Raw genomic sequence first — 27,139 nt, 5'->3', positions numbered from 1 at the left:
TAACATATGAAAAAATTAGCATGATCAACAGTACATTTGTCCCTTACAAAACTAAAATGAAATAGGGTTGCACATTAGCTATGTATTAGGAAGAATCATAATTACCGTCAAGAAATTTAAAGTACATGACACATTTACAGTATCAAAAGCTCGATTATGTACTAAACACTGTAGTAACGATAGAGTGAGGATTGGATATTGATATAATCTACTACAAAGTGTTTCACGTTGAAGGTCATAGTTTTGTAATGACTACCTCGTTCTAACGGATGGGTTTGTTTGTTTGTTTGTTTTTAACGGTGCACCAGCACTGTTAGGCTATTTAACGCCATACAAAAGGTCATATGTATGATTATGTGAAAAAGAATAAAATGTTTTATATCGACCAGCGATATCAAAACTAAGTAAAAGGATGAAATGGTAACGGTAATAAATAAGTCTTCCCGATCTACGGGGAGTGTAAATGGTATACGTTAATAAAGGCAGATCAAAAGTTATTGAAGATAATGGACGGAAAGTACATTACACAGAAAGGCTCAAGTTGATGGCGTAAGAGTTATAGCTTTGAGCAAATGTCCACTGCTTTCAAGAATTATATAATACAAATGAGGTTTATTGTATCAAAGAGTTCCTTCATGTCATGCACATTGTAATACTGATCGCGCGTAGGTTGCAGGTCAAAACACTCTATCATAAAGTGGTTAACAGTGAATGGTTCATTGCAAGAAATGCACTCAGGTTAGTCTTCACCTTTTATTATGTGAGAGTGGACTATGATGGGGTTGTAGGAAGGTCATTCTCCTCAGGCTGATTACATGGAGCTTGTTATTGAAAACACAATTCCATGATTACCAAATAACGATTATTTTATACAAGGTTTAACATCAGCGTATTGTATTTTAAAAGCAGATAGATGTAGAGAAAAGGCCATTTTAGCCTCGCTATTTGCTTTTTCATTGCCTTTAATACCAATATGGTTGGTTATCCCTTGATGGTGAATTTGGTCAGACATATTTAAGTATGCCTTTCTCGCTTAACCATAAACACACAACATAATCCAGGTTGGATCTAATAATGGTCCTTTATAGGTTACGAACGACTTTCGTATCAGCACCACACTCAGTGTGCGCTACTATTTTGACTTTTGAAACAGACTTCTATTCAAGTTCCCTTTGTTGTTTATAAATTTCCAGCATCAGAGCGTACGATATTGCCAAGTAAAATAAAAGGTGCCGGTAACAGTTGACTATGCTGGTGAAGGTCGCTAACTAGAGTGCTTAGAGGAAGACATATTTAGCAAAGTGTAAGTTTTGTGCATCTGGATACACTACCGGTACAACCAATAGTAGGCAGTAAGAAGTTTTGAGTTGTGTCATTATGATGATGTATCCTATCAGCAGTTATTGAAGGATATATATATATATATATATATATATATATATATATATATATATATATATATATATATATATATATATATATATATATATATATATATATGATTTGTTTGATTTACGTTTACATTGTTCCTTTGATTTAATAATGTCACTTGAAGTCAGACAGGCATAAGGTCATACTATTTAAATAGAGACGTTATTTAACTAATATTTGTTTTGGAACTTCAGCAGTTACATGCGGTTATGGTGTCAGCTGAGAGGGAGGAAGTGGCGTGCTGTGATTTCCCCATCGTGTTATCAATACGTGTCCGTTGACCAGATTCCTAGACCCCAAATGTATTGAACATCTGAATAAGATCGTTAGATCCATTCGAAAGCTTAGTAGTTCGATATATATTCGGTTCTGAGTATGCATGGTGACCGTCAGTGGTTCGCTACACTTTAGGTAACCCGGATCTAATTGGTTTGTCACTAAACATTTTGGAGTTCTTATCTCTCACACTCTTACTTTGACCAATGGGTCATGTGGCTTGCTGATCTTTTCATGAGCTGCACCCATGCAGGATGTTGGTGTTGTTTTGTTGAGCTTCTTATTTTTCATATTGCTACGGTTACAAATAGTCTTCTCGTCTTTGCTCTCGGATTGGATAGATGAGAGGCGTTGAGATTTTTATTGTGGCATCGCGTTGCGAGCATGTTGTGTCTATCTGGAAACGGATAGAATTTGTGTAATTTTTTTTATCCATTTACGCAGCACCGGCTTTGGACTTGCTTCCAGATTTTCATGGAGCTGTGGATCACAAATTGGGTTATCTTGGAATTGTAAGCTTTTATAATACTTTACGCGTTGAATCTCATTCAATTTCCACTTAAGACAGTATATGCCGTACAATATGTGGTCTCCATGATAACTGACAGATGTATTTTCTTGGCATAATGATGCATCTTGGCTCACTTGGTGACACATGTGGCGCACGGGCTTAGTTAGCTGCCATCCTTTAGTGGCCATTTTAGTGGCAGATGCAACACTGTCAGGAATGTAGGTTCCAAGGGTCCCCAGGGATGTGTTATGCTGGCAAAGCGGCACAGACAACAATCAAGATAAAAGTGTTAACAGCAATCAACGCTCAGCTACATTAAATGTTGAATCATTGCAATTGCGAAACGGTATGAGCTATGCGATTTTTATGTATCTTACGTTAACCTAAATATCTGGTTCGTACCACACCTAAACATACGTTGAAATATTTGTGTGGCGATATCTTGATATGTATCTTCACAAACCTCATAGAGTGAAACTATTAACTGAACTCGACAAATTAATGTACCAAACCTAGTGTTGGATTTTGTTTTGGAACATCGTTTTTCCAATACACTAGTTATGTACTCCTGCTACCACGAACGGTGATGGCTTTTGGCAGTTTATGTTTCTCATCAGTTCACTCAGTGATGAGAAATTGACGCCGATTGTCCTGAGGCGAAACAGTTTCCTTTTCCGAGCCACTGCTCGAATAGTCATGTTTCTTTGATTGTAATCTTTGGTTTTTCTTCCCAGAAAAGAAAAACATTACTTCGTCACAGTCACTTCGTATGTGCTAGGAAGTACGCAAGTGGACAGATACGTACGCTGATGTATTGCACGTTCCTAGTCACAGGGGTGATATACTCCAGGAAAGCAGTATCCTTACGCAATTGGACATTTACTAGTACCATCAGGAACCAGGTCCTTTATAAGGTTTCACTATTGTAAGTTCCAGCACCGGCAGGGGTTGAGATACGAAAATTTACATAATGATAAATAACGCCCATCCCCGAGAATTGTGTCATTGTTGTAGCAATATTTTTTTAAGTTGTAGAGAAAAAAAGTAAATTAAGTTGTAATGTATTGATAAAATATGTTCATTTAGTAATCATAAGCTTCGAAAAACGATCTTTCTTTATGAGACAAAACAAATGATCCGTCCTATCTCGATCTGTTTGTCTCTCTTTATATATATATATATATATATATATATATATATATATATATATATATATATATATATATATGCAAACATGTCAACTTACGTCATAATTCTTGAATTCATCGGTTCAACAAAGTATAAAAGATTTGGATGTATATAAAATTACGAAGGAATATGTGCTTTTCTTATATTTTTCAATTATTATTTTCGAAAATATACTCAAGAAACAAGTATATATGATGAATGTCTTCTAAAGTGGTGGCGGAGCGGCATAGGAGAGAAGGTATACAGATATTAGAGTAGCCTTCAAATTTTGTTTTACAGATACTGACAATTGCCAAAGCCTTTGAGTGTTAGTTATATTATATATCCAATTCATCTAGTATTTCCAAAAGACCCTTAACAAACGACTCTTACATTCTGTCTCCAACGAGAGGGGTTGTCATGCCTATGCCATGAAAACAATAGCAAATTATTTAATGAACAGACACCGTCTAATAGAAAATGAAAATTTCATTCAAACATAAGTTTAGTGGAGCGTAGAATGTGCAGTGGGGGCGGAACCGGAGCGTCTATAAAGTTTAACGTTTGCAAGATTCAATTGCTGAAAAGCGTGAAAAGCATTTTTGCCACTATTCTCTTTCATTATATATATATATATATATATATATATATATATATATATATATATATATATATATATATATATACACTAATAATATAATATCCTTCGCAGTATATATAAAGTGGCCGTCGAATGTTTTACCCTTGAACAATTTAATTCCACCTACAATATCGTTAATATAGAAACATTACTGGCGTTATTCGGTCATATAAGTTACGTTATAAAAATATTAAAAAAATCAAAACAAATTCCGTTTTCATTTTTTTTCTGAGACAAGTGTGAGGACGTCCCTCAATCTTAACATATTTTAGAAGACCTACGACCAAAATCAACAAAATGTCACAAGGAAAAGAAATCTCCATTCACTATATGTATCGACAGTTTACTGACTTTGATTTATATAAAACAGTCTTAAGCTACATTAAAAATTTTTTTATGACATTTACTGACCTATGTGTGCATATAATAAATTCAAGCGTGTTTGTTCTTCTGCCCTTAAAAGGATCGCTTACCTATATAGAAATAGGAACCCTAAAATTCACCTCTTGGACCGTATAAATTGCTACTTTAATTTGGAATACTTGCTTTTATTTTAAGACTGTTATTTAGAATTAAAGCAGGGTAATGGAGAGAGAGAGAGAGAGAGAGAGAGAGAGAGAACTGACACAATTCGTGTGATTGCTGTAATTCGTTTCTTAAGTATCGATGTGTGAACATAATGCCTTCATAAAAGCAGCGCTGAGCGATAACAGTCATAAAGATAATCGAGAATTGTTTTATTATCCAAAAGCGTAGGAGTAATTTCATTTAAAAAAATTATATACACATACGATCTTACACAGGTGTATCTTTAGTATGCTCAGTACAAACTGCCAGCGTTCTGTACGTGAGTGCACGTCGAAGATGATCAATGTTTCGAAGAGAGACTTGTCAGATTGGTTATATGGTCGCCCGTCCATCCCACTTTCTTTACGTCTTCGCGTCACAATATACGCCTAACGCAATTCTTCCTTGCTTATCTTACGGGTCAAGAAATCAATTAAAACTGCTGGAATAACTGTATTATATTGGGGGGAGCTACATACTTAAATCGTCACCATCAGTACGTAGTATTAAATGAAATAAATATAGCTACAATTTCAATGAATACTAAGGTCATACGGACATTCCTTGTCTTAAATAGAACTCGTTCGTAGATTCATACAAATTGTTGTCACTGTGTTTTCATTTAAAATTAGTTTTGTGCACCAGCTTTTAAAATCCAAACTACGCAAACAAATAGGCTCAAAACCAGATGAACATGCAAGCTTGGTTTTACATCATTACCGGTATTATATTCTGCCAATATGAGATATGACAAAAACCTTTGAACATGGACCAGCATTGATTTCAACACGAAGTGAACAAATATTAAAACAATTTCGGACAAAATAGAGAGAGATATATATATACAGATAAACAGATAGCCAATGAGACTGATATGGCTACAGATGGAAGGAAACATAACAAACAATTTTTTGATCTGATCGCCATTGACTTCCAGAACATAACAACATATAGAATACACATTACATTAATATGAGGATAACACTTTTCCACAGATTGCAATCAACATCGAAAACAATACCAAAAGAAACAAAAAACACAGGCTATATATTGTTGTAATTATATTCCCGTTCTCTCGTTAGTGTCAATTAACCAATCCAATAGTAAACTTTCAGACTAATACGTTGCTTACAGATTGAAGTAACTGGCATGTTATCTTCGGAGAAATAAACAAAACTGGAACCAGCCATTTGTATTAATTCAACAATTTGTACATCCATTTATACATTGATGTGTTAAGTCTATTCATTAATCTATTGATTTGGAACCATGCCAGACGGGTCTTTACACGGGTTATTATGTACAGTGATAAACGAACATCGAAATATAAAGGGTAAAGTCCATAAAGTCCATGTATAATTTTCCATAATTCTGAGGGTTTTCTTTCCCTGAACATATTATTTACAATGCAAGCTTCTTTTAATGGGCAAAGATCGGATAAGAAATAAATTCTTATTCAGAAAACAATGCATGTTACATACAATTGCATTTTAATGAATTTAAATGTCAAGAACGCTCATAATCTTACAAGAGATATTTACAAATGACATCGCATGCAAAAGCTATTAAGCACTTTTGATGATAGGTCGCAACAGTAAATCTTGCAAAAAAAGTTTCCATAAGATTATAATATAGGTGATTGTTTATTACATGCTCGATTTTTCCTGCGTTATCTTTACATTGTCAGAAACGTGCCGTATGTTTCCATGTTTCATACTGCACAACACGTGTGCTAAAACTAGCATAGTGTATTAGGAACTGCTTTGTAGGTTCATTTAGTACACGCTTTAATGTTTACATTATTAAGTTTGCCTGAGGAGAAAATACACAAGTTGATGCGTCCATTTTAAAGTAGTGATGATAAAGTTAACGATTGGACGAGTTAGAGTAATCACAAATGAAACTTTCAAAAAAGCCAACAAATGAACCTGATATTCGCAATGCTAACAATTAATGTGGGAGACTCAGTAATTGAAAATACCATTCTGATTATTGAAATAACTGTCTAGGATAAATATTCATAACGTTTCGCATAAAAAAAAATGGTTGAGACTATGACCAGTGTCCTATAGGGTCTCTAAAAAAGCAAATAAAAGCATATTGAGGCCAATCGATAGGTACCATTTTACTGGTCAGTCAAAACACTAAAATCGGGAAACAATGCAACTGAAGGTTTAGTAGGAAACTAAGAGCCTCAGAGTCAATAAGCCAAGACGACTAAAATGTATTATTTCTACTATATTATTTCTACTGGCTAAAAGGACTGTCACAAAACAGTTCTTTGATATTTTCCGCGTTTAACTATTTTACTACAATATAAAACTAGCCATATAAGATATACAGGGTACTATACAGGTCATAGATGAAGTCCCTCCAACCGCGAGCATGCAAGTAACAGGGTATAAACAGATGTCTACTTTTGTCTGCTGATAGGAACGGTAATAGATATACTTACATTTATGCATCAAGAAGTTGCTCAAAATGTTCTGCAATTCCGTTTGATGCGAGACAGAAAGGATCATGATATCTGAGTAAACTGGAGACACATGAATGGTTAATCGATGCAACAAATCACTTAGGCCTGCACTTCTTCCTATACTGGGGGTCGGGATAAGTCATTTCCCGGCAATCAGCTTGGATGTCATTTTCACTACTTGTTTATCCGACTTTATCTTTACCTTTCTCATTGTATGTCTCTTGACGCCATATTTGTCTATAAAGTTTCTTCCTGTTTTGTCTCTATTTTGTCCTATAATTTATTTCCCTCTCGGAATACTTTATAGGAAACGGTTGCTTAACTGATCCATTGGGAAGTATACTCATCTGCTGTGTATCCCCCTGCTCATTCCTGTCACTTGAGATGTGTTCCCATCTTTGACTCCGTTGCGGGTGGGTGGGTGAACAAGGGTGATGACTATACACAGAAATATAATGGAATATCAAAGAAAAATCTGCTGAAACGAACGAAGCCTTTGTATGACTTGGATTCATTTCCACGCTTAATTAGCATCTACTCAAGAGATTCATCAAGACTGCTTGCCGCACAATCTCCATTTGTAGTAACAAAGACAATATGTGGGCTAGATGGCACACCTAGAAGTGCGAAAAAGTCGGAAAACTTAACTTTCGATTGTAAGTGAACGACGAACTGAAACTTTCTCCAAATTAAAGACATTCAATGATATACCACTGAATTCATCCAAAGGCATGATTTGCTATCGTGACTTGCAGTGAGTAACACTGGTCAACAGTGAAATCATTACTGACTTGAAAAGGCCCTAATCTGTAGTATTTTGGTGTGCCGAACACGAATATAACCGTGAAAAATTTGTATTGGCTCTCGTTTTGAAGATATTCATATACCTCATTTTCTATGTTTCACTGTGTAAATTTCTCCAGTAGGACTGCAGCAACATCCGGAATAATGATGTAACATTGCATAATACCATCATGCTCACATCAGCCACAGTTGATTGCATCATTTTCTGATGCAATGCAATACTAATGCCATGCGGCTGCTGAAGTAAGTTGACGTCAGCAGTGTACTATACATGTGTAGGCCTATTATACTAATGCCAGGCGGCTGCTGAAGCTGACGTAAGCAGTGTACTATATAAAGCCCAATCAGATAGGTTCAGCATTTAAAATATTTTAGACGTTGTGCGAGACAGTTCAAGCTACTGTTACATAAAACTTATTATTTTATCCATTTACGTACAATAAAGAACAGTAATGCCTCGAAAGTGTGTTAATACCGCGGACAATTTTTGCTATATTTGTGGGGAAGTGACATTTGCCAACCAGAAGAAAAGTATCAATTCTCAAGTGAAGAAGGCATATCATCTTTACTTCGGATGCAAGGTTGGTGACCAAGACAAGCCTTGGGCTCCGCATATATGCTGTGCTACATGTACAACACAGCTTTCACAGTGGTTGAATTGCAAAAGATCATCAATGCCGTTTGCAGTCCCAATGGTGTGGAGAGAGCCAAGCAACCACCTAAATGACTGTTACTTCTGCTTGGTTCCTCCTCTTTCCGGCGGAATAACGAAGCGAAAGAAGTCGAGAATAGTCTACCCAAACATTCCGTCTGCATTGAGACCAGTTCCACATGGTGAGGGACTTCCTATTCCAGAACCTCCAGCAGAATATTCTCTTGATTCATCTGACGAAGACAAAGGTGAGTCGACCTGTTCTTCTCCTGGTCCATCAGCATGCAGTGATCCAGATTTTCACTGTGGTGCATCATCAACCCCACACAGAATAACACAGGAAGAACTAAATGACCTGATTCGTGATTTGGACTTATCAAAGAACAAGGCAGAATTGCTAGGATCAAGACTCCAACAATGGAATCTTCTAGAAGAAGATGTCACAATTACTGCATATCGAAAGCGCCACCAGCAATTGGAGCCTTTCTTCAGAAAGGAAAGTAATCTGATATTCTGTTCCGATATTGAGGGCCTCATGAATGCTTTAAAAATCACTCATGACCCACAAGAATGGAGACTATTTGTGGACTCTTCGAAACTGAGTCTCAAGGCTGTGCTTTTGCACAATGGAAACATTCTTCCATCTATTCCAGTAGCGTATGCTGTCCACATGAAAGAGACATACGATAACTTAAGGCAGCTACTGAATTCCATTGAGTATAACAAGTACAGCTGGCACCTCTGTGGTGATTTGAAGGTAGTTGCCCTTTTAATGGGACTGCAGCAAGGATATACAAAATACATGTGTTTCTTATGCGAGTGGGATAGCCGAGCAAGGGAAATGCACTACATGAGGAAGGAATGGACTCACAGGCAGAATGTAGCCATTGGAGAGAAGAATATCCAACACCCAGCTCTGGTTGAGGCTCAGAAAATCTTGCTACCACCCCTTCACATCAAACTAGGTTTGATGAAGAACTTCGTGAAAGCCATTGACCGGACTCTGCCAGCATTCCGATACCTGCATGAAAAATTCCCTCGACTCAGCGAAGCAAAGATTAAAGAGGGAGTTTTTGTGGGTCCTCAGATTCGAGAGCTTTTCAAAGATGACCGGTTCAACAACTTGCTGGAAGGTGACGCGAAACAAGCATGGAATGCTTTTCGCCTAGTTTCTACAAACTTCCTCGGAAATGTTAGGGCAGAAAACTATAAGGAACTAGTAGAAGACATGTTGATGAAGTATAAGAAACTTGGCTGCAATATGTCTCTAAAGATTCACTTCCTTCATTCCCATTTGGATTTCTTTCCTAGCAACTGTGGTATTGTTAGTGATGAACACGGCGAACGTTTTCATCAAGATATCGCAACAATGGAACAAAGATACCAGGGAAAATGGTCCACTACAATGCTGGCTGACTACTGCTGGACACTCCTCAGAGATGCTCCCGAACAGCTGTACAAGAGACAGGCGAAGAAATCTAAGATGTAGTCAATGACTTGATTTTTTATAGGTAGGCTATTACAGTTGACCTTTTACTATTGGAATGCATTTCGTTATGTAAACATTAATTTCTTGCAGATTACAAAAAAACTAGAGCCAATTTTGCAATTTGACTGTCATATTCGTGTTCAGCACATAAAAATTGATAAGAATTGACTAATTTTATTTCAGTAACATGACTTTTGTAAAAATTTGTTGTCCAGTGTAATCAAGGTATCACTTCAATCAGTTGAATCAGTATGAATTTTCCCGTAACTTCGAAGGACACAAACACCATCATGCTTACAAGTCCAATGTTTGACCGAAACGGCAACCTTTCCAATCAAGAACTGAACTGTCATATCGCACCACACAACATTGGTCATCACCATAATTCGAAGCCAGGAGAAAGGTGGAGGAAATTCCAAAATGGTTAAATACACCTTTAGTATTCTCTTTGCAAGCCAGAAAAATAGTAGAATGTTGTACATCACTACATGGCCCGATGTTCGAAATTATAGTAAAAAAGAAATCAGAAGATAAAAGAGAATGGGTAGACGAAAAAACCTTTGTTTAACAGCTGCCTGCCCCATTTGTTCTACATTGGGATTTCAATGTCTATAACTATTTATGAGGATCAAAATTCATAATTAGTAGAGGAGAAAAAGAGATAAATATCATTTTATGCATGATTTGTGTCTATACAGCACTATGTCGCTCACGTATTTACATTTGGGAACGGGAAGATATATATAAATCTGACAAAATGTTCTCACTCCATACTTTTGAATTGCGACTGAAAGGTCGCTGATGACCTTCACAGCAGCATCAACTTCCCAATCTCCCTCCCAAACAATAAATCCGCCATCGATGAGCAAATTTCAAAGTTGACATTAAAGAAGACCAACAGGGTCGAGTTGAAAACACTGCAAAACTAGATTTAACAAGGATACTTTTACAAAAGTCAATGATCCTGGTTAACGTTTTACATCTACTTTACTTGAGTTACCAAAAGACTCTATTTGTAGGTTCTCATCTATTTCTAAAGGAACCAAAGCAAAGTCGCTTACCTAAGTTTGTAAAGAAACCATTAGACAACGCCTCGGAACATTAAAAAATGTAACAATCATCCGACGTCAGAAGCTGTATTTAGGTAGTGCACATTATGGGTTAAATCTCACCGCACAATTAAAGAAATTAACAGAACATGATGTTCCTTCTCTAAACTTCGGTTCCTCTATAAAGAACGTATGTGATACTATCAACAAAATAATTGTTGAACCCTTTCCGAGATTTAAATTAAATAATATAAAACTTCCATTCGATGCTTAAGATAAAAAATGTACTTGCTGATAGTTTTTCTAACTATATATCATCGTATAATTTTCCAACAGAGTTAAGAGGACTGAATAGTCAAAACCAGCAGATGCATTAAAAATTAATATCAAATAATTCAAAAAGTTATTGTAAGCCGCTTTTACTTATGGAACTTAAGGGTGCTTTAAACAAGGCCCATGATACATCAACTATGTCTGTCGCGATACATTACACTGTTTTGAAGCAGCTACTGGAACTCCAACTAACCGCTCTCTTGGAAATTGTCAATGATTTGTGGACGCCTGTTAAAGTCCCAAATTGTGCAAAGAGGCCACGGTAATACATGTAGGCTAAGCAGGTAAGAATAGCACAGATCCTCTCAACTTCCGTCCCATTTATTTGACGAGCTGATGGAACGAATGATCAATGCAAGGCTTACTTGGTATTGGGAGAAGAACAATTTAACATCTTCATTAGGTATCTTCAGACATGGATGTAGTACCCACGATAGTCTGGTTAGACTTAAAATATTCATTAGCGACACAGTTGACACGAAAGACTATTACGTACGTGCTATATTATACTAAGAACGACCTATGATACAAGATAGCAGTAGGGAGTAATAACCTGTACAATCTGCGTCTAAAAGCAGTCTACCCTGTTTTATATTGAACTTTTTTTTCTAATAGAGAATTCAACGTACGAGTGAACCCCAATTATTCTTATATGTACGAGAAAGAGAAAATGTGCACCAGGGAAGTATATTTTCTTATAATCTTTCTAATAACAAAATTAATAGCATTACCAAGTGATTGGCTTATAAGGGATTGCTTTTGATGACTTCTTAGTATGCTTATTGATCCAAATATTTGCATAAAAGTAAAAAAGGCAATAGCAATACAATAAAATAATAACACGATTCGAAACTGGGCAACTGGCTATACTTTTAATGTCTCAAAATCAAAACCAGAATTCATGTATTTCTATCAGCTATGAAGACAACTCCATGATCATAAACTCAAGCTGGACAAAAGACCTCTAACAGCTCTTGAAGAAACAAATGTTTGAGATATTTTCCTCGACAGAAAACTCATCTTCATTCCACACAAGAAGCAACTGAATTTAAAATGATTGAACGTCCTTGATTTATTCAAAGTAATAGGTCACACTGACTGAGGTGCTGATAAAACATTGTTTGCTATCTATATATAGCACTTTTTAGATATAAGCTGGAGATAAGTTGTGCTGTTTATGGTTCGGCCAGAAAGTCACATTTAAAGATGCTTGACCCGATTCACCAACAAATAATATGACTTACTTCCTTTTGGCTGAAGCGGATGTAACACCTCTGCCGCATTGCACAGGAACATTATCTTTACAGTATGCCCTAAAATTGAGATTGATTGATTGATTGATTTATTTTTAACGGCGCATCAGCACTGTTAGGCTATTTAGCGCCAAAAAAAGGTTATTTGTATAATCTTTTAAAAATTATAAAACGTCCTATATTGACCAACGATATAAAAGAACAAATGGTTGAAATTAAAAACGGTAAGATGGTAACGGTGCAAAATAAAGCTTCCCGATCAACGGGAGATGTAAATGTTCTATGTTAATGAAAAAAGTTGAAAAGGTATTAAAATGGGACGGTATATATATTGCATAAAACTGCACAAGGTGATAGTATAAAAGTCAGGGTTTAAAGTAAATATTTACGGCTTTCAGGAACTCTATAATACGAGTGATGTTTATAGTATCAAAAAGTTCTTTCATGTCATGCACAATGTAATAACGATCGCGCGTAGGTTGCAGGTCAAAGCACTCTATCATAAAGTGCTTGACAGTGAATGGTTCATTGCAAGAAACGCACTCTGGTGGGTCTTCACCTTTTATTATGTGGGTGTGGGTGATATAAGTATGACCAATTCGGATTCTTGCAATGACTACCTCCTCCTTACGCACGGTTCTGTAGGAAGGAATCCATTCTCCTAGAGTTGGCTTCATTGCATGAAGTTTGTTATTCACGGCATCATTCCATGATGCCTGCCACTTCTGACGAAAGAACTTTCTGATACAAGGTTTAAAATCAGTATACGGTATTTTAAAATCAGATGGTTCTTGAGTAAGGGCCATTTTAGCAGCGCGATCTGCTTTTTCGTTACCTTTAATACCAATGTGGCTAGGTAACCAACATTATATTATATTGTGGGAGACACTCAGCTCGGTATTTTTTACAAGTATGTTTTTCAATAATGGGTTCTCCAGTTTTCTATTGTGTAGTGACTGGAGTACTGATAGCGAATCGGAGAAGATGATACTGTTTAAAATATGTTTCTTTTCTATATGTTGCAGAGCAAGGTCTATTGCTCTGATTTCGGCTGTAAAAATTGATGTTCCATTTGGTAAGCGAACTTGCGTTGTGTGATTTCCACAAGCAAAGGCTGCAGCAGCCTTTTCCTCATCCTTTGATCCATCAGTGTAAATTCTGGTGTAGTTTTTAAATTCGGTGAGGAGTTCATGGTAAGAGTTGTGGAAGACAGAAGGGTTTGTTTCGGATTTTTTTCCATCGTGTAGCGTAAAACGTACATTTGGTTGTTTAATTAGCCAGGGTGGTGTTTCGGAGATAGACGTTTTCTGAATTTTAGAAAGATTTGTATTTGTAGTGTCAAGGCTGATGCTATTCTAATGCCAAAGGAAGGTATGGCGTTTGGTTTATTGTCGTATAAAGTTTTGTATTTGGGTTGAAAAACAGCCGAAAAAGCAGGATTCAGAGGGTTTGATTTTAATTTGAGAGCATACTGTGCGGAAAGCATTTCTCTGCGATGCGATAACGGTGGTTCATTCGCCTCAGCTAGAAGGCTTTCACACGGGGATGTTTTAAATGCTCCCAGAGCCAGTCTTATTCCCTGATGATGAATTGGATCAAGCATTTTAAGATACGATTTTCTGGCTGAACCATACACAACGCAACCATAGTCCAGTTTGGAGCGAATAAACGTTCTGTATAAATTTAGGATGACTTTTCTATCAGCACCCCAGTCAGTGTGCGCTACTACTTTAAGTATGTTAAGTGCTTTTAAGCATTTAGCTTTTAAGTTCTTTAGGTGTGGAATAAAAGTCAGTTTTCTGTCAAAGATTATACCTAAATATTTGGTTTCCTCAACAACTGGAATAGGTGTTCCATCCAGCGTGAGGTTCGGTTCATCGTGATGTTTTCGTAGCTGACAGAAATGCATGCATACCGTTTTTGATTTCGAGAATTTGAAGCCGTTTGCATTGGCCCAATTATGAATTTTGTTTATATTTTGCTGCAGTTGTCTTTCAATTGTATGCATGTGCTTTGACCGATAACATATTAGAAAACAATCAACGTATAACGAGCAATCCACACCAGGAGTCAAACACTTGGTGATGCTATTAATTTTGATGTTAAAGAGCGTCACAGATAAAATACTGCCCTGGGACACACCCATCTCTTGCTCGGGCAGATCTGAGAGGGTAGAGCCCACTCGTACTTTGAATTCTCTGTCGGAGAGAAAATTGGATATGAAAGAGGGCAGACGGCCTTTTAGACCTAGATCGTTCAGGTCATTTAGTATCCCGTACTTCCATGTCGTGTCATAGGCCTTTTCTAAATCAAAGAAAACCGCTACTAAATATTCTTTCTTAATAAATGCATCGCGAATAAATGTTTCCAGTCTAACCAGATGATCATTGGTGCTCCGGCCATATCGAAAGCCACTTTGGAAAGGAGATATTAAATTGTTAGTTTCCAAATACCAGACAAGCCGAGAATTGATCATTCGTTCCATTGTTTTGCACACACAGCTTGTGAGTGCAATTGGTTGATAGCTGTTGGGGTCTTCGCTATCCTTACCGGGTTTGGGGATTGGCATTACAGTTGCCTCTTTCCAGATTTTTGGTACATTACCAGTAAACCATAAATCATTGAAGAGTTTCAAAAGAGATGCTAATGATGTTTCTGGAAGGTGTTTCAAAAACTGGCAATGTATTTCATCAGGCCCAGCGGATGTATCATGGGCCTTATCTAAAGCCTCCATAAGCTCCGATAGTGAGAACAATTGATTATAACTTTCCGAGTTGTTGGATGTGAATTTTAAACGTGACTTTTCTTTTTGAGTTTTAAGTTTTCGGAAGGCTTCTGAATAATTAGATGATGATGAATTTTTCGAGAAACTGTCAGCAAGAGTATTTGCAATGTCACCTTTTGAACTAGAGTTGTTATTGTTCAGTGTCAGATGTCGGAGAGGGTTTTGTTTTCTCTTTCCGTTTATTTTGCGTATAGTGTCCCAAACTTTCTTAACAGAGGAACGAGAGTTTAAAGAAGAAACATATTTCTTCCATGATGCTCTTTTACTTTCTTTGATTGTGCGGCGAGATTTGGCCCGGACAATGCGATATATATTTAAGTTTTCGGGCGTCAGATGATTAATAAATTTTTTTAATGTTTCTCGGCGTAGTCTAATGGCTTCCTTATATTCCTTAGTGACCCAAGGTTTTTGGGTTCTTTTACAATACGGCGAGGACTTGGGAACGGATTCTTCTGCAATCTCTATTAAAATAGATGTAAAATGCTGAATGGGGTCATTAACATTGAAAACTCTATCTGCATTCAGCCTAGTTTTACAGAGTGTTTCAAATTTAGTCCAGTCGGCCTTCTTTAAATTCCATTGTGGAATTACTTCATCAATTGTAGAGTTATGATTTACAAGGGAGATTGGGAAGTGATCGCTGCTGTGAAGGTCATCAGCGACCTTCCATTCATAGTCCAAAAGCAGCGAAGGAGAACAAATTGTCAAATCGATGCATGTGTATGTACCCGTGCCTGGGTGTAAATATGTTGGTGTTTTGGTGTTATATAGACACAGATCGTGTCTAGAAATAAAGTCTTCAACTTTGTGACCTCTGTCACTTTTATGATTTGATCCCCATAAAATATATGGGCATTAAAATCCCCGAGTAAAACAAAGGGTGCGGGAAGCTGTTGAACAAGATTGTCGAGTTCGTTTGGTACTAGGTTAGTGTTTGGTGGTAAATAAATATAGCAAAATGTAATCACTCGACGTAGAGTGACGCTTACAGCAATGGCTTGTAAATTGGTGTTTAAATGGATGAAGCTATGGGGGCTCTGTTGTTCACAATAACAGAGACTCCTCCTGAGGCCCTGTCAACATTCTGTGAGCAAGTGTTAAACAGGGAGTAGTTTTTAAGTGTGATGTTCTCCGTATCTTTCAAAAATATTTCCTGAAGACATAATACTGCAGGATCATGTTCGTTTAAAAGCAGAAGAATATCATTGCAATTTGCTTTAAGTCCTCGACAGTTCCATTGTATGATGGTGTTCTTCATTATCCTTTTAAATTAAAGATTGTGGACCTAGGTTAGACTTTTCGCAGAGGCAATTTGAGTGGTTAGTTCTCTGGAGGAAGTACGGGGGTGAATTTTTTGTTGTTAGGTCTGGAGCTACCTTGAGCGCATGGAGCAGATTCTTCCGCATCCATGCTCTCAATGTCTCCAAACCTGTTATAGAGTTTGATGGGGACATCTGACTCCTTTTGTTGTCTGTTTCCGTGAGACTTTTTTTGACTTTTCGGTGATTTCGGTGATTGGGTATTGAATGTAGTTTGTGTAGATGCCGTGTTTTTCTGTGCTTGGGAATGGGGGGTGTTTGAGCTTGGTGTTGAATTGGGTGCTTCTGTTTGTGTTTGAGCGTCCTTCGTTGTTTTAGGATTGCTCTTCACTACAGTGGAGAAGGATGGGCCAGGATGGGCTCTTTTTGCCTGTACAAGTTTTGTGGCTTCTGGATAGGGAATATTATTTGTGTATTTTACACTCTGAATTTCCTTCTCCTGTTTCCAGGTATCGCAATCCTTGGAACTTGCGTGGTGCTCTTTTCCACAGTTGACACAATGCGGAGTTGCTCTACAGTCAGCTTCCTGATGAGAATTGTCTCCGCATCGGCCACATATTTGGGTTTTAGAGCAGCGGTCTTCGTGATGGCCGTATTTTTGACACTTATAACATCGAAGGGGGTTGGGAATGTAGATCTCAACCTTCACTTGCAAGAAGCCAACTTTGGCCACTTTGGGTTCTGTTGGCTTTTTAAAGGTGGGAACAATGGTGTTGGTGTCCTGTTGGTTGTTATTACGTTTAATACGTATTCTGCGTACTGCAGTGACACCTTCATTTTTCATTCCTTCAATGATATCAGTGTCGCTGATTCCAGCTAAGTCGCGACAACGAATTACACCTTTGGATGTATTGAGTGTGGTGTGAGCGAATGAAGTCACTGGAATATCGAAGAAAGTTTTTATTTTCTTGATATTGTCTGTCTGACCTCGTCGTTCACACTCCACATGAAGGCAACTCGATTTCATTTTTTTGACGCTCTTTGGTGTTCCAATCAAACCTGTAATTGTTTTATCGATCACAAACGGAGAGAGTGAGGTAAGCGGTTTCGTGGCATCTTTTGATTGTATGACCATGAAGCGTGGAAATGACTCCACACTGCATGGTTCATCGTCAGAGTCAGATAGAGTTTTGGATCGTTTATTTTGATTTTTTTTGGAATTTTCCATCTTGGCTTAATTAAAATTCAGCACCCGTGCTCCCCACCCACCAAGGGGACACTTTTCAAGTGCCAGGGATACACAGATGCCATACTCAGTTGATAAAATTATCTTTGATTGACCCTGAAGACGCCAATTTCTAAGGTCGGTAAAATTACCCCCCCCCCCCCCATTGACCCGTTAAGCCACCGCCTTAAGGAAGTCTTCTAAGACTTGGAAAAGGGAAAGATATAGAAATAGAATATAGGGGCAACGGTGGTATCAAGAGAGATACAAGGAGAAAGATAAAGAAAGTGAGAGAGTAAGTAAAGACTTCCTAGGGCTCGGCGTGACCAGCCGATTTGTCGGAACCGGGCCCATCCCGACCACCCGTCTAAGAGAAGTAGAGGCCAAAGTAGTGCATTGCATGGAAAGTCTCTGCTCAACTACCAGGATCATTTCCTCCCCCGACACGGGACGCAACCCACGGCAAACAGGTTGCCTCTACTTAGTTGCCTTTTACGACACGTAGCGAGGCACGTCGGGCCAATTCTACAACCCCGGACCCGCAGGGAGACCTAAATTTGAGACCCATTTCTTTTAAACTTTAAACGGGGTATATTTGTATGTTTTCAAACGAACTACAGAACTTTATTTTCTTTTAAGAAAAAGGTCCGTTATATCGATGGAATTAGAATATCTTCCAGCATTGCCGAAAGACAACTTGACCTTTAAAAAATGTAAGTCGTTTGTTTCTATAATACTTGTTGGGACTCTATGGTTTTAGATTAAGTAACATAAAGAAAGCATGGCCATTAGTTTTTTTTTGTGTAAAAATCAACAGATAATACATTCCTAGAATACAAAGTAACAATTTGAAACGAACTTAGTGCATTGTGAATTAAATCCAAATAGTCCTAATCGTTTTATCACAAGGACAAAAGTATAAAATATTCCGAATGAAATCCGAGTCTTTATTATGCTGATTCATAGACTCGAATAAGCTGATATGACAACAGTTTTGATGTAACACAATGCTATTATCTGGAATGTCTTTTAAGGAATTCACTATACTCCCAAAATAGTGATTTAGTAAAAATGTAAATGAGCACTTTGTAATTATAATTAATAATTTTTAAACAAACGAATCTTTTAAAATTATATATGTACGCAGCAATAAATAATTCCAGAGAATGAAAGTTAAAGAAAAATTGAACATTTTTATTAAAATAGCCTTATATAAAAATCTAGGACATAATAAAATTACCAGCAGTTGGTTGAGAAGTTCGTTTCCAGAATATTGTGAGTTCGTTAAATACACCTTGTACTCAAACATTACTATACAACCTACGTATGACTTACAAACATGACAACAAGCAGGTAGACATCAAACCTCGATCCTCAATCACTGACAAAAGCCAATCGCACAATGCAAATTAAATATCATAATCACCCTAATAAAGAAAAAACTTTAATGTACATATTAGTCAAATATACATATGGTACTATAATAATTCCAATTTCACAAAAATATGTCTTTTATATTTCAATTATATACATGTGAGAGTACATCTGCATTATCTTTTCCATTGATGTGTCTAGTCAATATTGTATTCATGCAATTGCAAACTCTGTCACAAGAATCGTTGCCTTTTATTTTCACTTTGTTAATGCTATTAACTGGGCTGTGATCACTGCCCTGAATACAACAGTCGAAGAAGGTGCTGAAATGATATACACTTGAAAGTGGTGTTACGCCAATATTAAAGAAAATTAATTCTTCTCAAATGTGTAATCAGTTCGCTGGTACTTATTTAGAGTTTTGTTTATAGAATAGCCCACTGGATGATGTACACCATATTGGTTGTTTTAATCAGTACTGCACCAAACACTACATCACTTGCATCAACAGACATTTTAAATAATTTACTGAAATTTGGAGCTGAAAGAACTGGTGTAGTGATACGTTTGGACTTTAATTTATCTAAAGCCTTCCGACATTTGTCAGACCAATAAATTTTGCGTTAACTAGTAAACTAATTGGGCAAGGATTCAGTAAATGTGTAAATGTTCCAATAATATCCAGCCATACATAAAAAAATTGTATCAGGCGCTTTTTAGTAACAGGGACTGAGAATTCAGATATATACATGGCCTTAACATCTGCAAATTTCGTTAGAGATTATCCCACTTATTAGCTTCACTTTTACCTAAATTAATTGTTAAATTGGCAGCACGGAGTCGATGAAATACTTGCTGATACAAACGTAATTTTTCATCTTTATAAAACCTTTATTATAAAACAATACTGGATTATGATTGTGTTGTTTATGATTCAACCAGTTTGTCGTGCATTAAGATGCTTGATTAAATTCACAACTAAGCAATACGACTCGATTTGGGAGCATTAGGTGGCTGGAAGCAAATGAGCCACCTCTATCATATCGTAGAGGAACACCTTTACCTATACAATATCCCTTAAAACTAAGTTTCAGCCTCTAGAACCCTGCTTTTAAATCTGCTTTCCTGCATAAATATTAAACATCATTACAAACAAACAAATACGATATCTACATTTGCCATTAAAATATCTTCCAGGCTTCAGTGTAAAAATTTACCTTTCGAAAAACCAAAAGTATTTTGTTTCTGTAACAGCTACCATGCTTCTTAAACAATCCAAGGTTTCTTATATGATGAATAACAGAAGGAAAATCGGAGAAAAAATGCTTCCATTTTCACTTTTATAAGGATCTTCTCTCCATGTTAAAGAACAGCACAAGAATGTACACTGACGTCTCAAATAATGACGCAAAGGTTGATGTAACCTTCATTAGTGGAAATCATACTACAAGAGTTCACTTGCCAGACGGTGCACAGATATTTTCAGTCGAAATCAGGACAGTAGACCATGCCCTGAAAAATTTCGCAACCAAACATGTGCTAAACGCCGTCATCTTCTCCTTTTTACTATGAGTACTTCTGTCACTATACAATAGGAAGTTGGAAAACCCACTATTTACCAATATTCTCATCAAACATACCGAGCTAAGTACCTCTTACTGTTGGTTACCCAGTCATATCTACATTAAAGGTAACGAAAACGCCGACCTCGTTGCTAAAGTCTCTATAACTACCTAATTTAAAATACCACACACTGACATAAATCCTGTCATAAAAAATCATTACTTAGTATGTGGCAGGCATCGTGGAATAATGCTGTCAATAACAAGCTCAGTATGATTAAACCTCTGTTAGGCAAATAGCTTCCTTCAAAGAGACCCATCCATAGGGACGAGGTAGTCATTGCAAGAATACATATTTGTCGTACTTATATAACGCACGCCTGCATATTAAAGGGCAAAGACACACCTGCGCGCGTGTCATGCAGTGATCCTTTCACCGTTAATCACGTTTTCCTAGATTGTTTCGATATCCATACCACACGTGATCGTTACTACAATGTTCAGCACTTGAAACACTTTTTGATACGGTAAATGTTGCGTGCATTTTAAATATTTTGAAGGAAGAAAATATTTACTTATAAACATGGATTATATGCACTCCTATTTCCTTTGAGTATTTAGAACCAATGTTTATACTGGTAATCACCATTAGTTATTACTTCTTATAGAGTTTCATTTCATACGTGCCATTTACATAACCCGTTTTGAGAATCATCTATTTTCACCATATCAACGTTATATGTTTGTACATTTGTCGCGCGTTGGTAATAATCAGTTTTGAGATGTAGTTTTGTATCATATAACATGTTTAAGGCGCTATGTAACTTTACAGTGATGGTGCGCAACGAAATCCACAATCAAGCAATTAATTAACCATAATTTATATCTTTGTAATCCTTTGAAACGTATCAAAGATTTCATATTTATGTCGTCAGTTGCTGTGTCAGTTGCTGTGTCTACAGCACCTGTTTCATGTAAAGATTTATCATGTGCTGTTTCAGATCGAACATGTTCCATAAGTTTTATTGATTTGTCTTAATAATTGATGTAGATTGTGATTTAAAATTTGACGCGACCTTCATCTTGTAATGTATAGTGAACCGTATAAACCTATTTACCAATATCAAATACGTAATTTATTCCATCCTAGAACTACAACCTTCTTCATATTACTTTCATTGCTTCTTTTTTAAATGACTATCATATCTGTGTTTTATTTGAGTCAACAAATCAACCTTTAGATTCACTTGGATGTTTTTCCAAAACTCAATCGTCTCTGACCACACCTTTATCCAATCCAGACTTCTAAACAAATGCATCTTATTTCTAGATGCCAACGATATTGCTTTATTGTTCAACACATTAACTATTTCTCTAAGCTCTCGAGAAACTGTTCATTTTAATAGAAATTGAATTTGTGCTATTATTTCTGATGTGTAAACGATTTCAAACTGGTCAATTGTCTTGATAACCTGACTGGTTTGCTTTTATAAATCAAGAAATGAGTCCGTGATTCACTTTTGTATTCTTTCAACAGAGAAATACTTAAATTCTATTTAAGGAGAGAATATTTTCTACAATATGTATTGTAGAATTTTCAAGCAATATGAGATAGGTGATAATAAAATATTAGTGGCTGTTCATACCGGTGTGTATGGCAACATTAATGAATGCTAAGATCATTGGACCTGGGTTATTGCTTTTTCTCTTGAAAGATATGATACTCGGTCATAAATATTCTTGTAACTAGGTACACTGTTTAAAATTACAGCAACATAACTCTCAGGTTTATTCTGGATAACAGGTTTAGTACAACAGGGCGTAGTGTAAATGTGGATATTGTTAGAATTCGCATTGATATCCGGGAATTAATCTTATTTTCCAATGACTCTTAAATCAGCCAACTGATCCTATGATTTATTTTGTTTCTGTAAGTATTGAAGAAATGAAGAATATAATCTTAATACAACTGTGTGAACCTACATTCGCCCAATTCTTGGATACGCATATGACATGTATACTCTCTGTATTAAATTCATATTCTGAAAAATTTATAATATTTCAACTAAAATTATCCAAATTAGTGTCTGCACTTTATATAAAAATTGAATGTCTAACTCGCTCAGAAAGACGAAATATAAAGCAATCTCCATCGTTTTCTAAACAAAATTACCAACAATCAGTCTCGAATTATCTAACCTTTTTACCCCACCGTGCTCATGAGATAGTTCCATACAATCTGAGAAGCTCGAACAATATTATTCGATATCGATATAGCGCCACTGTTCACAAACTCATATAGACAAACACTAACCTACACATGGAACCATCTGTCACAATCGATTAAAACTGTTCATCTATACCTACCTTAAAATTGAAATTACTGTGTGCAAATGTCTGTCCCCAGTTTTTGAGGATTTGGTAATATACAACTATGATCTGTTTTGATGCAATCTGGTTTACGATCTTTCCTGTTCCTTCGGATTTCCAACAGAAATTGACCATCATTTTCCTTTCAAATGACAACGGTTATTGAAAAGATCTTAAATAATTGGCTATGTTCAGTTAGTATCGATAGTGAATATTAATTTATATTAGGATATATTTCATTTGCCAACGAAATTTACATCGCATAACAAAACAGTTGGCCTAAGCGGCTTATAATACCATCTCGTGCACAGGACACTAGGATAGGATAAATAAAATAACTCAATTCAACAATGGTGAACTGAGGACCAAATAGTTAGGAGCACATAAGTCCTTACATAAGTTAGATTAATAAGCTGTCTCATGTTTCTATTAGTGCCCCTATGTAATCATTAGCCGTAATATAAGTTGTTTTTAGTGAGGGGTTGGTAATGGGGAAGAATAAATATCGTCTTCATTTTTAAAATATATTTAATGTATTGTATAGAGAGGCGATAGTCAGTTATATCTCCCACTATCCTCTACTTACATATTGACATATATTTCTGTATATATCGGATCAAATGTATCAACATTATTAAAATTTACATTTTTTATTGTTTACATGTAGCAGTTTTATGACTTGCCTATACATTTACGATATTTCATTCTAACTACCAACAAAACCAACAGTAAGTAATATTCAGATGGTGAACACAGATTTCGAAATCTGAAACCAGCACTGATTCATGACTAAGATAAAAGTACAATACTGGAGTTGTTCTTTTCGTTTTCGTCTATGTACAGGTTGGTACAATTTACTGACATATATGAAACACTCATACCCTCCGTATAATTATTTCTACCCGTTTTCTGCTTTTCTTCTGTTCGATTCACAGATTAAGAAAATTATGGAAATTATAGGCCAATTCCGGCGGAGCTGACATCACTCACACCCCGTAACCACCCCCTCTCCATTCCAACAAATATGAGCGCAAAACATCCGGAACGTTGTCTAGAGTAAGGTTTCTTAACAGTTATAAGGTTAAAAGTATGCCCTGGACAAACCCAAATCCCACCTCACCATTGTGTGCTCGCAACGCCACCCACCCATGCCACGTAGATATATTTTTGGATCAGTCCCTTTTAAGTATTAACTATTGTTGTAATAACAAGAGACTGCTTATCTAATATATATCTTCTTATATATTTATACGTTATAAAAATATCCACTTACATTATTAACATATAAAAGCGTTAGGACTTACCTAAATCACCGTATGTAAGAAGCACTACCACCAAAGCCACCATAAGGTAGCATGCAAATGTAAGCACCATTCTCTGGATGTAAAGACCGTCTAGAATGTTGAAGTGATTCATTTGAATAAAGCCAATCTTAAGCGCCACCAAGGACGAATATGACAAGTATTTACCTATACGTGCATTGATCATTCTTAAGCGTCTTTGTTCTTGTTCCTTAAAATAGATCTCTCACTGTTATTCATAACTAAAAACTACCTACTAAAGGACAATAAAGAAAGATCCGCTACAAGGTTCTATTGTAAGGCGGGCGTTTAGGAATGGTACTTATCCCATTTAAACTACCACTGAAGAATATTGGTATACTTCCAAGTTAGCTGACATTGGATGTATGCTCTTACTATTATTATTGTACTTACTATAACATGTATAACAAGTAATTGTGGTGAATACAGTTTAGGAGATCTAACCAGATATAATTTATGGCTAAGATCAGGGTACTATAATAAAATTGCTCTACCTTTGTGTCCATACAACGTTGTATTACCGACGTATATATAAAGTACAACCCATCTCGGTTATTATTTTTGTTGCCTTTCTGTAGTTCAATTAAGAAGAGTATTGCAAACATTTTATATCAGATTCAAAATCTAAAAGAAATGCAAAATTTACATTTTCTTTCTCCATGTTTACTCATACATGACAACACCTGATCAAAGACCTTTACCATATTATACCGTCCCTATTCCCCCTCTCTCTAGCAGCAGAGGATGGGGACACTCGAAATTTCGAAGACAGAAACAAATAATATTGTTTTATTGCCAAAACCTGAAAAATAGTCCGGTTTCGATAACATTAGTAGTATGATTTTTTTTTTTAAATAACGTCTCCAGGTTAGAGCCTTTTACATCCCCAATAGTACGTTGTCCTCACATAATAGGGACAAACATGTGAGTCCAAGTGCGAAAGTTATCACGAGGCACCTATGCAAGAGGACATTCACGCGGGACAAAAAAAGTCAAACGAGATCAGTAAAGAAACACAATATTTGTTATCATAGACCTCGATTATGCTGCGAATGACCATCTGTGTAGAATGAGTTACGTTCGTCCACACTAAGGTTATCAACGTATTTAAGAACTCTGCCTGATATTAAGAAATAGTTAATAACTGAAACATTGCGGAAAGTAAGAACCCAGAAATATTTATGATTTCCGTATCTTCCGTTAAAACTAAGCAGATTATTAATTTTACAAATTTCAAGTAACTTGTTTACCCTTATTATTCACTATTTTGTCTTGCTAACTTCTCGTTTGCGCCAAATAATATTTTTGTAGACCAAATGTTATATTATAAGGGTCCTACAGTGATTTATCATAGTAAAACTGAAACTGACGTGAGACAGAACATCTATTTCTACACAGTCGACATTCGTGTGTGTTCTTGCATTAAAATCTCCTATTAAAACACGTACTTGTGTGAAGTGCGAACACGTGATATTTATGACCGGGACATATTTATTCGTCTGTATTATGAACTTTAATCGAGATTAGGTAAGGAATCATAAACTACATCAACGATCAGGTTCTCATCAGTTTGGAAAATATATTTTTTCTATTACAAAACCAGAAAATGTAGTCTGAATCGGTTCCGATTTCTGTAAAATACCGTTTACAAAAACATCTGTGCCACCACTTTGTGTATATACTTTTGCTTTCTGAACTGAGAAATGAAATCAAATTCATAGACATTAATAACTTTAAACATATCGCGTTTAGCTCATTTAGGCATATCATATCAAAGGTCTGAATAGACGGTCGAAATTTTGGGTAAATAAGCCTATGTTTAGTCCACAAATATGTATGGATGCACATTTCAGCTGTTTGTATTATAGATAGATGAAACCTACCAATAGGTCAATGAATTTGATTGCCATTTAGTATGTGGGAGTGGGTTATATAAATATGACCAATTCTACTTTTGTAATGACACGGGGATGTCCTAAATGTTCATAGAGCGAGTCTTATTCCTTGATGATGAATTGGGTCAAGCATTTAGCAGGAGAGAGGGTGAACAGACGACTTGCTGGAAGGTCCATTTTTGAAAACTAAAGCTTTCTACGAAAATGAACACAATAAGGTCAATAACGTCAAAGCGAAGACTCTAACTTACCGAGAGTTTCTTCAAATAGGTTAGTTTATGTTGTTACTTTATCTTTGTCGTTTGTGTGGTTTTTTAATTTTGTGTGTGATTTTGTTTACCCGCCGGACATTCCATCAGGTTGCAGCCTCTCTTCTGCTATAAATGTGTGAGTAATTAAATCAGTCTCTCAAACAAATATTTTATCAAGACCTATACGATATCCTCATCGAGGATCAGGTAAATTTATCGTGATAAATCCGTGTGGGGTAAATTGTGCTTTCGAACAGAAGTTTTTGAACCTAATCATATCCATATCCAAACTACTCCAAGTCTGATGAATATTTCTCAGAGTCAATGTATCGACTCCATTAAACAAAACTAAATTTTTTCACTTATCTCTGATCACTTTTGGTATTTGTGTATATCGCTGAGTAACATTAATCTCATCAGTATTTTATGTCTTCCTCGAGAAAATATT

At 36.2% G+C, this 27,139-nt stretch overlaps 1 protein-coding gene across 1 annotated transcript in view; it reads right to left on the bottom strand.

Moving 5' to 3' along the window:
- LOC149777797 (uncharacterized) overlaps nucleotides 1-24,639 on the bottom strand; it is a 51,069-nt gene extending 26,430 nt beyond the window's left edge. Inside the window, exon 1 of the mRNA XM_089940456.1 lies at nucleotides 24,528-24,639. Within this exon, the coding sequence (XP_089796582.1) occupies nucleotides 24,528-24,639 (112 nt within the window). The remainder of the gene's footprint in view (nucleotides 1-24,527) is intronic.
- Between the last annotated feature and the right edge of the window lie 2,500 nt (nucleotides 24,640-27,139).

The sequence above is a fragment of the Sinohyriopsis cumingii genome, chromosome 17 (assembly GCF_028554795.1).
Source record: "Sinohyriopsis cumingii isolate HCF-2022 chromosome 17, ASM2855479v2, whole genome shotgun sequence".
NCBI lineage: Eukaryota > Metazoa > Mollusca > Bivalvia > Unionida > Unionidae > Sinohyriopsis > Sinohyriopsis cumingii.
Note: the sequence above shows the minus strand (reverse complement) of the source record. Positions and strands in the feature narration are given on the sequence as shown.